This window comes from Rhinolophus ferrumequinum, chromosome 11 (genome assembly GCF_004115265.2).
Source record: "Rhinolophus ferrumequinum isolate MPI-CBG mRhiFer1 chromosome 11, mRhiFer1_v1.p, whole genome shotgun sequence".
NCBI lineage: Eukaryota > Metazoa > Chordata > Mammalia > Chiroptera > Rhinolophidae > Rhinolophus > Rhinolophus ferrumequinum.
This window is the reverse complement of record NC_046294.1, coordinates 28479207-28491821: the sequence shown is the minus strand read 5'-3', so window position 1 is coordinate 28491821 and position 12615 is coordinate 28479207. Positions and strand designations below refer to the sequence as shown.

Sequence of the window (12615 nt, the reverse complement as noted above, 5' to 3'; positions counted from 1 at the left end):
GGCCTCTGAGGCTCTCAGCTTTATGTGGGGACTGTCATTTCTAACTCCCTGTCTCCCTTTGGGTCCCTTACCTAATTAGTGGTGTACATCAAAGGCAGGGTAGGAAAAGTGGTCTGCGTGTGTAGAGAGGGGAAGGCACTGTGCTATTGCATTAAACAAATCAACTAAAAGTTGGTCTGCTTTTTTTTAGTACCATGTAATGGAAATGCTAACAATGTCAGTGATAAAATACTCTTCCCTGGGAAAAAAACCTGCTATTGGTCTAAGTTGTAAACTATTACCTGCACCTGGGTGGAATGCTTCTGCTGCCGCACCTTAGGGACTCAAATCTCCATGAGTGTGTTAACTTCATTCATCTTAAGTGTTTTCATCAACTCTCAGAGAAGCAAGTTGTAACTGATATTTTGTTTATTTTAGTTTCTTTTTTGTTTCTGACAATTAGGAATTTAATTTTCTTTCTTGTACACTTAGCTATGCATTTAAAACAATGTTTGTTACAGTTCCTCCAGCACTCCAGGTGGTTAGAGGATGGGTAACACTGCTTCTCAAATTTCTAGAATTCAAAGTCCCCATGTTTTCACATTTTCTAAAATTTAATCATAAAGTTGTTAAATACCTTTTCTACTTTGTCTTCAGAACACATCATTTCTATTTGCTTATGGCACTGCTGTTGATAAAATGATTTAAGTTCATTTTCTTTAAGTAACATTTCCAACTTCAGATATTCTTGCCTAATTTCCTCTCGATTCTGGAACAAGCAGTTCAGAATTTCTTGAAATCTACAAAAAATAAAACAGTTTATACAAACTCACTAATTTTATGATAGATGATCCAGAGTTTACTTAAAGAAATGCATGAACAAAAGATATAACACTTACAGAATCAGACTGAATGATAAAGAGCAAATTGGTTAAAGTGATTATTTCCTACTAAATTATAAAAATGTTTGGAAAAGGTTATTAGGCATTTTTACTACACTGGTTTTCTCTCTTTCTCCTCCAAGATATAGGTATTATAAGGCCTTTGGTAGTAGTCGTATGCTGTGTTTTGCTTAGCAAAAATATTTATTTGCAGGAAAAGGATGCTAATTTGGACCTGTACTGTCCCAATTCACAAGGCCCCAGAAACAACACAGTATTCTGTGTTGTTTTGGTGTTGGCTCACTGTGAAGAAATAAGCAGTGGGTGGCATAATCATATGGTGCCTCCATTGCCCCCTAGGGAAAGTGAGATAGCCAGTTTTTCGCTTCAGAATTTGTTACAGTGAAAACACACCATAAGGTTAGGTACCCCCCACAGCCTGGCTAAGTGTCAGATGACACTGCCAGACCCAAAACATTCAAGTTTACAATGTGGTAAACCTAGAAAAACCATTCCAGTGTGTTTCCTCCAAAGGACAGTATAGATTTAGAGAATCAAAGTTGGGAGTTTTGACACACATCTTCTCCAAAGGCATAAAGACCTCAAGCTGAATAACTCCTATGAAAGCCCTAAAAAAACCCCCTCAATCCTGCATCCTTTGGGTCAACAGAACATTACTTATAACAATATTCTAATTTTATAAAAACATATTTACACCTTTCAGTCAATCAGTTCTGAGCTACAGTAACCGTATAAACAGAATAAACAGTCACATACAGGCAAAACTCTCAAAGAAAAATTAACTGTGAAGCCTTTAAAATAAAACTGTAACAAAGTATATGCACTTAAAAATAAATGTTCTTGGCTAGAATTTTAGATATATTTGTAAGGATCTGTGGTAAAAACACTGCCAATTTACGTCAGTAGTTCTTAATGAAACTCTATTGGGAATGAATATAAACCACAACACATCGACTTGACTGCAGTTTTGTCAAACTCATAAATATTTCATAGGAAATATATACGAACATTGCAATTTCATTGTATTATATTACAACAATGCTAATGCCAGTAAATGAATTGGTAAGTTACCTTTAGGTTATTTCCAAAGATAATTTCTTAGTTTTTCTGTAATATTGTACCCAAGGACATAGTTAAATATTTGTCAATTTTGTAATTCTGTGGTGCAGACTTATTTCAATTAGTGATGCTTAGTGATTAGGATGGAAGCAAAGGAATTAGTATCAAAGGTTTTCAGAGAACCCCTTAAAAAACCTTATCATTTTAGAACAGAAAGTGTTAAGGGATTGATAAATAATACCTATTTTCCAGTCATTTAAAACATTCAAGTAACTAGAAAACAAAAACCTTTGCCAATAATTTTAGGTGATCTGTAATGAATATTAAATTCCACACAATTTTCTTGGTATAGTCACAAGTGAAGTTTTATAATTACTCTGTATAAAGAGTAATTGTACTTTCTTTTTATGATTTCTTTCTGAATATTATTTTTCCAAATAGCTTTTATAAACAGCAGATATTGTATATTCTTTCCTTTATTTAAACATCATAAACATGTTAAGTTTTTTTAAAAGACACTTTGCAAATTCATGACAATAAAAAAGTTATATACAACAGTATGATTGATATGAAATGTATTTCATTTATTTCTTTCAGGAGACAGTTACTTTTGAGGAAAATGACAAAGGGTATATAATTTTATCATTACCTTCTTTATAAATACAAGTTAATTATTTGACATATTGCTGGATTTAAAACTCAAAGTTTTTATTGTTGGTTAAGTCAGGATGAAATGTGAAAAATACCCAAATACATGCTTATTTCAAAGCTCAGGCCATCTCCCTTCTGAATCATTTTACCATAAAAATAGCTCAACAATTTGAAGCCATCATCTCCAGAAGTCTACTAACTTGCAAGGTTTTAATTGGTAACCAGATCTGGTTAAGTACTGCTAAGCAATTCCATGCAGGCAAATGACTCCTAATCTGAGCAGTTGGTGACTTCTTTAATTTTCAAGAAACTTGCAAATTAAAGTTTCTTTTATGAAGACCAGTTCCACATTTGATTAACAAATAAAATAATAATCTGACTACTAATAATACATCACAGCTAAAAGCTTTCTTTGATAAAACTAAATGAATAATGAGGCATCACTTTTACTTGTTATTTTTTATCCCACTGTAAAATTGGTGGGATATAACAAAAAGCATAAGGCTAATAAAATATAACTATTTTACTTTGACAGTGGGTTAGGGGAATTAATAGGAATTAATTTAAACAGTTCAGGAAATCTCCAGTATAAACTGAGCTCTTGTACAATAACAATATATGAGTCAACTTTATGCTATATAAAAAACTGATTCATTGTCATCGATAGAAAGAAATAACTGTTTAATTACTTATATTTGTGAAATAGCATAGTATGGGAGCAAAAGGATTAAGATTTGAAAGATATGATTTAAATTTCTTGTCCATATCTGTAAATGAGAAAACTACCCCACTTTAAATTGCAAAGGGTTGTTGTAGTGATCAGATGAAATTAATATGGGCCAAAAATCACCCAAAGCTATAAAGCCATCACAATAATAAAGTGTTGTTAGTATTAGAAGTAGTTATCTTGGCATTTAGGGTCAATGGAGGCAGAAAAAATATTTTTTTCAAACCAAGGATATTTTACGTATATTCAGTATACAAATCCAATTTCAAAAAGGTGTTGTGCCTGACACTAGGTTGACGGCTGCTGTTGACTAGTCTTCCTTACGTACACCAAGATACCTTCTACAAACTCTAGAGTTCCAAAGGAGTGTGAATAACCATTGGTTTGAGTTGTGGTTGTTTCTCATACTAATGATAACAGGAAATTGGCTCTGGGCATGTCAAATAAGTGTAACTTTACCGAACTTTCATCAAAGTCTAACAAAGTCCCTTACTACAAGACCTCGTAGAGCCTTTAATACGCTGATGTACTTTGGAAATCTTTTAGATTCCTTAAGGATTAATTTCCAAACTTATTTGATCCAGGAATTCCTTACTGTCTTAGAACCACTGAAGATTCATAGCCTTTAAACTAGTATCCCATTGGGACAACTTGGAAAACTGTCTTAATTGCTTAGGGGAAAAGTACTTGTGAGGACTGTATTATTAACAGCTTTCTTTTCTTTTAAATTTACCTGCTAAGAAGCTTGGTGCAAAATTCTGTATCAATTTATATCACTCAGAGATGTTCTTTCAAATAATTAGCCCCTTAAACTCATTAAGTGGATTATTATGAGTTACATAGAGTCAAGAAAGGGTAGATAAAATCTACATGAACTATACAAATAACAATAATGCCACATGCAATCACCCGAATGTTTGTGTGTCCTCCTCCTCCCCCAAAATCCACGTTGAAACCTAATACTCAAGGTGATGGTATTAGGAGGTGGGTATTAGGATGGTTTGGAGGATATCAGGTCATGAGGGCGGAGAGCCCAAGGATGGGACTACTGCCCTTATAAAAGAGGCTCCAGAGAGGTCTTCCTCTCCTTTGGCCATGTGAGGATTTAAGAGGTCTGCAACCTGGAAGAAGGCTGGCACCCAAGCCTGCAGGCACCTTGATCTTTGACTTCCAGGCCCCAGAACGGTAACAAATATCTATATATATTTTTTTGTTTATAAGCGATGCAGTCTATGATATTTTGTTATAGCAGTCTGAATGGACTAAGACACCTGAGAAGAAAAATAAGAAAACCGCTGAAAGCTAATTTCATAAGTGACATAATTGGCTTTACCTTCTCCATCTTATAAGTCCTGGTTTTCCTCACTGTATAATCACAACTAAAATTATCTAATCTCTAAAGTGTACAATATAAAGAATAATCAGTGACTTCTGGAATTCAGTTGAGAATACATATAAAGACATACTTACACAACCATTGATAAAATATTTGACAAATATTTGTCATTTCAAAATATTTGTCATTTCAAAACAACAAAATCCTGAAAATGAGATCTTATTGTCATTTTTACCTTTCAATTTCTTTTTCCTGAGGGTCTGAAATCATTAACTTTGCTTTGTTATTTTCATCAGCAAAGGCTTTCTGTTCTTCATAGGCTTTTAGTTTTTCCTTTAACATTAAAATCTAATAGAGAGAAACACTAGTTAAAATACAAAACAAATTATTTGTTTCTATTACACATGGCCACAGAAAAATTTTAGCTGTGAAAAATGACTGAATAAGCCAGATTTCAACTGTAATAGAAAAACATGTCAAATTTTTAGGCAATTAAGATTGCAGAATCCCATAAAGGAGGAACTGGGTGAGATTAGCATAACAATGTAGAGACATACCTCTTCCTTCTGCTCATTACAGATCTTGACATACTGAGTTATATGATTGTCGAGGTGAAGAACATTGCTCTTCAACTGTTGAAAGACAGAAATTATGATTGTGTAGAGAGAAAAATAATAATCACAACCACACAGTGATATATATGAGCAAATGGCATTATATCCTCATTAATTCAGTTCTGTGAATTCAGAATTTATGGCAAGTATGATCACATGACAATCTTGATCAATTATGCTCATGTTTAAAATCTATGACAAGAGGATATGCTGAGGACATTCATTATGTAAATGCAATGATAAAGAAATTGCCTTACTGAGAAAAGTTACTTTTAAGAACTTGCAAAGCATTCATTCATTCGCAATATAGTAAAAATCGCCCACTTCCTTTTTCTCTGACTTCTAAGAAATTCAGAGATAACTTTAAGTTCCATACATTTGTAAGTTCAACCAGTTTTTAATGAATTCTTATTACATTAATCCTTTTTATAATAGTAAGGGAAACTTGGCAGCTATGGAATAGTGGAGACAACATTAAGCATATAAGTCTAAATATTTACTTCAAAGCCTTGCCCACTGCTCACTTAAATGACTTAAAACTTAGTTCTTAAAACTCTGAGCATGGGATTCCTCAACTGTAGACCTAAAAATGCCTTCCCCAACAAGTTGGTTTAAAGATTGCATGAAAAATATGTGCGAAAAACTTTTGTATACTCGTATAGTACAACCTTTATCTATTATTTATATAAATAGTATATGAACATTTCTCTAAGGAAGGCAATATGTTCATACAATGGGAGTAGCAGAGAGGTAAGTGGGAGGAGAAGTCATCACACCAATTGAGTTCTAGGTCTCTTCAAACTCTGAGATCCTGTGATTTTTAAACATGTATTATCTTTGACATATTTTTAAACTACCTCAAATTATTGACGTAACTAATCGTTACTATATTGTTGGTGCTAAGAAGAGATTGGTTACATCAATATCATGTATGCGGAAATAAATTATTTTTAAAAGGCTATTTGCTTTATAAACTGAAGCAGATACTACGTCTCTTTTACAGACGAAGTAACTGAGCTTGGAGGAATTACCTAACATGTCCAAGGTTGTCAGGTAGAAGGTGTTGGTGCTAGGCTAACGCACTGTCATCCTAGGCTGCCACAGATGTGTTACAGCCTTCACCAATTATTCCAGGGTGCCATCAAAATATCATGTGCCATGGTGTGAAAAAAGATTAGAAAGAAAGGCACTAAAACATGCTAGCTCCCAAAAGACTAAATAATAGTATCTATTATATATGTAATTAAGATGCTTAATGGTTTTATTATCGAAGTTAATGTTCAATTAATCCCAACCTTAACGATATTTCTAACCCTGTCTTCTAACTCATTAGTAGAAATACAACTCTAAATCAGTATTTTGTTAGAATTACAAAAATAATATGCACTCAGTACCCTTACAACAAAGGCAGAGTCAACACACTTACTGAAGATTTAATGTCCTTTGCACGGTTAGCATACTTGAGAGTGTTATATGTGTCATCGTAGCTCATAGAGGAAGGACTAACAGCAGCTATCATTATAGTTTGACAGTTGCCTCCAAGAGAATCCTTTAACAAGCGAGTGAGCTTACTATTTCTGTAAGGAATATGCTGATTCTTTCTCTGAAAGAACAAAAAAAGAATTCTTGTGTCATTTTCCACATTTAAATGCAAACCTGCTACCACTTCACTTTAAGAATTTAAGCATTGCCCAACTTTGCCCAGACTTATGATACAATTGGTGTTCTAAATGATGATAATGAATCTTATGGGACTATTCAATGAATATATTTAAAAAAAATGTTTTATCTAAAGATTGTATCGTCATCTGAATAAATATGAACTTCAGTTAATAATAAAATATCAATATTGGTTCATAAGTGTACCACATTACTGTAAAATCTTAACAACAGGGGAAACTGAATGTGGGGCATATTTAACAAAATTTTTCTGCATTCTCTTATTAACTTTTCTGTATCTAAAACTATTCAAAAACAAAATGTCTATTTAAAAAAAAAACTTCATTTTTAAAAAAGAAAAAAAATACAACATATATGACCTATACAAATATACCAGAGGAATAAGAATTCTGCATGGCATAGAGTTGTTTCTCTTATTAAATAACCATTGAAAATTGATATAAAATAAATGACAATTAAAATTTTAGAGATACTTCATCTGAAAGTTGAAACTCTAAGGTTTTCTTTTACTTAAAAGATATAGTTCTGATTTTAAACTATCAAACAAATTTTTCAAGAAGTACAACTTCTATGTGAAAACAGAACATTATAATGTTAAAATAAAAGCAACCTCATGTTAGCCAATGTAAATCTTTCATTTACAGAAGAGGAAAATGAAGCTTCCAAATTAATTGTGCAATGACTTGCCTCAGAATTGGAAATGGGCCCTGGATTCCACAATTCCCAGTAGTACTGTGCTTTCCATCAGAGTAGTCTTTCCCAAACAGTGTGGAACGTGTACTGCTGGTGGTACTTGAAATGATTTTTGTTCTTTTTTTAATATTAAATTTATTGGGGTGACATTGGTCAAAAAGTAAAATTGTATCGATTTCAAGTGCAGAATTCTATACTACATCCTCTATGTACCGCACTGTGTTCCCCACCCAGAGTCAGTTCTCCTTCCATCACCATATATTCGACTCCCTTTAACCCTCTTCTTCCCCTCCCTCCTTCCCCCTTACCCTCTGGTAACCACTAAACTGTTGTCTGTGTCCATGAGTTTTTGCTTGTTTGTCTTACTCGTTTGTTGCTTTCAGTTTTATATCTCACAGATGAGTGAAACCATATGGTTCTCGACTTTTCCTGTCTGACTTATTTTGCTTAGCATGATAATCTCAACATCCATCCATAGTGTTACAAATGACAGTATTTCATTTTTTCTTATGGCTGAGTAATATTCCATAGGGAAATGCAAATCAAAACCGCACAGAGATACCACCTCACACCTGTTAGAATGGCTACTATCAACAAGATAAGTAACAGCAAGTGTTGGAGAGGCTGTGGAGAAAAAGGAACCCTCATACACTGCTGGTGGGAATGTAAATTGGTGCAGCCACTGCGGAAAACAGTATGGAGGGTCGTCAAGTGTCCTTTGATAGATGATTGGATAAAGATTTGGTAAAATTATAAATAGTTTAATTTTAGAAAACCAACTCTATACCATACTGTCTGCTTACATGTTTGAAACTTTAACTTAGAATATGTCACCTTGCTTTTGCAATCTTCATGTGATTTCAATACCTTTCCTATTTTAAAAAGATTCCACAAATGATTTTAATATACTTTACACTAAATCAAAATGCAACATTTTGAAGAGTTTAACAGTAATTTTCCTAAGCTTTTGCACCTGCTTTGAACTTAAGTTAAATGATCATATTTTAACTTAAAAAAAAAGTCATTTCTTTCCGTTTTTACAAATACAGAAGTTGTCAAATATGCCGTGCCCTAGTAAGCACTTCTGGCAGACAATAGATGTAAAATAGTTTAAATGCTCCAAAAGCAGCTAGTAAACATTAGATGTTTCTCAGTGATTTAATTACATTTTATATCTTAAGTTCCTCTCTGGCTGGCAGAAAAATCAACACTCTTTAATATTTAACTCGATTTTATAGCATATGAAATACTAACCAGGACAGATTTAGTTTTCCTAAAATGTGTCTTGTGTCTCTATGCCAATTCGATTATCATGCTTGCTGTGCAGTGATCATCAAATGGTAATTTAAAAAATCAAGTTCAAAATAAGTGATGAGAAAGTACCATAAAATATTAATTATCAATCTGATATTCAATACTTTTCCTTCAGCAAATTCTGGTTATAAAACTGGACATTAAAAAAATACTGAACCAGATTTTTTGGGTAGATACCCAGGAGAGGGATTGCTGGGTCATATGGTAATTCTATTCATAATTTTTTGAGGAACCTCCACACTGCCATTGCAGCTTTGTTTACGGTGGCCAAGACATGGAAACAACCAAAATGTCCTTCGATAGATGAATGGATAAAGAAGTTGTGGTACATATACACAATGGAATACTATTCGGTGGTAAGAAAAGATGATATAGGAACATTTGTGACAACATGGATGGATCTTGAGAGCATAATGCTAAGCGAAACAAGTCAGACAGAAAAAGCAGAGAACCATATGATTTCACTGATATGTGGTATATAAACCGAAAACAACAAAAGAACAAGACAAACAAATGAGAAACAAAAACTCATAGACACAGACAATAGTTTAGTGGTTACCAGAGGATAATGGGGGTGGGGGGTGGGAGATGAGGGTAAGGGGGATCAAATATACAGTGATGGAAGGAGAACTGACTCTGGGTGGTGAACACACAATGGGATTTATAGATGATGTAATACAGAATTGTACACCTGAAATCTATGTAACTTTACTAACAATTGTCACCCCAATAAATTTAAAAACAAAAAGAAAAAAAATACTGAACTATAGCTTTACTTGATATACCAGGCTTTATGTCATCTTTGCTATGTATATAAAAATTATTGAAATATTCTTGAAATTTGATTTATAATAGACCCTTAAAACAAAATTATATTAAATAGTATCTTTCTAGAAATTATACATACATCAATATTTCAAAATATTTAAATAAACATATAGTACCTACCTTTGTATCTGCTAAGGCATTGATGACATTCCCAAGAGCTAAAAGTGATCGATTAATATTGGTGCCTTCTATAAAACGGGCTCCTTTAGCACTCGTAGTACTGGCTCTTTCAGACCCTGCCAGGTCAATGAGTGACATCTTCGCAATTCGGACATTTTGATTGATACTTGCTGTTTTGTCTTGTTGTCGCAAATAAATCTTTTTAAATTACAGAATAGGGAAAATGAGGACACGAGTTAACAAAATTAAAAGGGAAATGTACAGTTTATTTTCAAAAGAGCATGAAATCAAAATTATTTTCATTTTGAAAACACACCGAACGAGGTATAACAGGACTGGCAGACATCCAAGAGTACCAGAAGTAATTAACAAAGTTGAGAAAAATCTGAAAATAACTCCTGGCCTGACAGAAGGTCAAAACAACCACCATTTGTATTCTGGTAACCCTTGAACCACGACATAGAATTTAAGAGAGGTAGGGGTGGGACATGGGTCCTCAAGAAAGAATGCTCCTAAGAGAAAACTAAGGGCAGTGAGTGGTCAGAATGCTTTGCATGTCTGCAGGGATCGTTCCCAAACAAACATTATTGCAATTCTCAAAATTGTTGTGTGTCATTATAATTTAAAAATTAAACATTGAAAAAATAGTATAATAAAGAATACTCTAATGTTCAATGGCCCATTAAAGCACAACTATTTTAAGTTACTTTGTAGTTTGACTGAAATAAATTTGATGGTAAACTTGAAAGATAGGGGAAGTTTAGCTATTATTCTACTATAAAACCCTTTTGCTAAATTTTCTTATAAAGTAGGGTCTAAGACATTTTGGAAAAGTCTCAATGTCACAGGTAAACATTTCTCTCAAGACCACTACTGATCAAAGAGGAGTTAGTGGTAACAACAGAAAAGATTAATAAAATTTTGTGAACGTAATTTAGTGGTTACCAGAGGGTAAGGGGGGAGGGGGTGGGAGATGAGGGTAAGGGGGATCAAATATATGGTGATGGAAGGAGAACTGACTCCGGGTGGTGAACACACAATGGGATTTATAGATGATGTAATACAGAATTGTACACCTGAAATCTATATAATTTTACTAACAATTGTCACCCCAATAAATTAAAAAAAGAAAAAAATTTGTGGGCTGGAGACTTTCTGAATGACTTGATTGACTCAGATATGAATTCTTTCAACTACAATTTCTTTGTATAAAATGTGTTCTACACAGCATAATCCAGGATACAGCTACATAATCATTTGGATTTTAACACGAGTAGGAACTATAAGAAATAATAACTAACCGACCCTGTAGCTCTTTTCAGTACTATATTCCTAAAAAGCACTCTATCTACTGAATCGCACTTCTTTAAGGAACGCAACTACTTTACATGGCCACTATGATGAAATCTTTTAGAAACTGAATCAGTATCTCCCCAGCTTATTGGTTCTGTAAATCTAGATCTATAAAAAGAACGTTTGCTCTGAATACAAGATGTTTTGGAAATATTAAATATTTTTGTGAAATAGAAATATTAAATATTTTTACCAACTTAAAACACGGAAAAATCCCTCTATTGCTTCCACTTTTCTATCCTTCATCTTCACAAAGAAAAAAAAATTACATTTCTGATTTATATCATCTCAATTCTAAATATTCTTGATAGAATCTCCTCAAAGCTGCAAAGTAAAGGAATAGTTTAGAAGCAGAAAAGTCTGCAGATGAAGGAATTCTTTTTGTATGTGTGAAAATCACCATCCATGAATTTGTCTTCATTCATTTTAAATTCAATTTTAAGAACGATAGTCGAGTGGCCTGTTACCTGGAAAACAGCATGAGAACGAGAAGATGTAGCATTCATATCAGTGGGATGCTGTGTCCTGTTTTTGTTTCCATTATCCAATAATTGTAATATTTCCTCTGAGGACTTGGGCTAGAAAAGTTTAAGAAAAATACACAAATTAGCCATGTCTTTAAATTTTAAAATAAACTTTCAATAAATAAGAAGACTTTTAAAGGTAAAAGAAAAAGTAAACAAAATGCTTTGTATAACTTAAATCCCATTAAATATTGACTATCATTTGCTTAGTACTTTGGTGTTATATGAGGAATAAAAGATAAAGTCCTGTCTCTCTGTGGAGATAAAATATCAAGGTATTAAGTAAAATAACACACGATATTAAATGTTCAAGTATATTTTTAAAAGAAAAGCTCCTTTAGTTATATCAAGGAAAACAAAATAAGACTGATGATATACCCTGATTATTTTAACTCTGCATTTCACTATTTTTCTTCTTTCTCAAGCACAATGGAAAATAAGTAAATGGCTAAATAACCACACTTGCTATTTGAACAAAGGAAAAAGAATTTTATAAACATACCTGATGTAAAGTCAACCCCTGAACCACCACCCCTTTTTGGGCATCTTCCCGGACAGCAAGTGGCCCTGAATTTACTAAGAGGTCACGTATCTGTTCATTGTACACCTTAAAACAAAAAGAACTGCTTTAGCATTGATATTGAAACAACAGTGATAATATCACACACAGGCACACATTGCTGAGCTTAGTTTATATTAGAATTTTATATTAAAGGCAAATGGCATCTCATTTTATCTCACCCCTTATATTTCACGTTGCCATTAATTTTCCACCACCTAAGAAAACAGAACAGCTGAATTACTTAGGTTTGAAATTGAAACTTAAAGGTGGAGA

At 33.2% G+C, this 12615-nt stretch overlaps 1 protein-coding gene across 1 annotated transcript in view; it reads right to left on the bottom strand.

Annotated features, from left to right (window-relative positions):
- Positions 1-12615, bottom strand: part of KIF18A (kinesin family member 18A) — an 81113-nt gene that overhangs the window by 54507 nt on the left and 13991 nt on the right. The window contains exons 4-10 of the mRNA XM_033121440.1: positions 12283-12387; positions 11724-11834; positions 9904-10101; positions 6695-6871; positions 5212-5286; positions 4890-5002; positions 617-779 (exon numbers count right to left, since the gene is read on the bottom strand). Of these exons, the coding sequence (XP_032977331.1) occupies positions 617-779; positions 4890-5002; positions 5212-5286; positions 6695-6871; positions 9904-10101; positions 11724-11834; positions 12283-12387 (942 nt within the window). The remainder of the gene's footprint in view (positions 1-616; positions 780-4889; positions 5003-5211; positions 5287-6694; positions 6872-9903; positions 10102-11723; positions 11835-12282; positions 12388-12615) is intronic.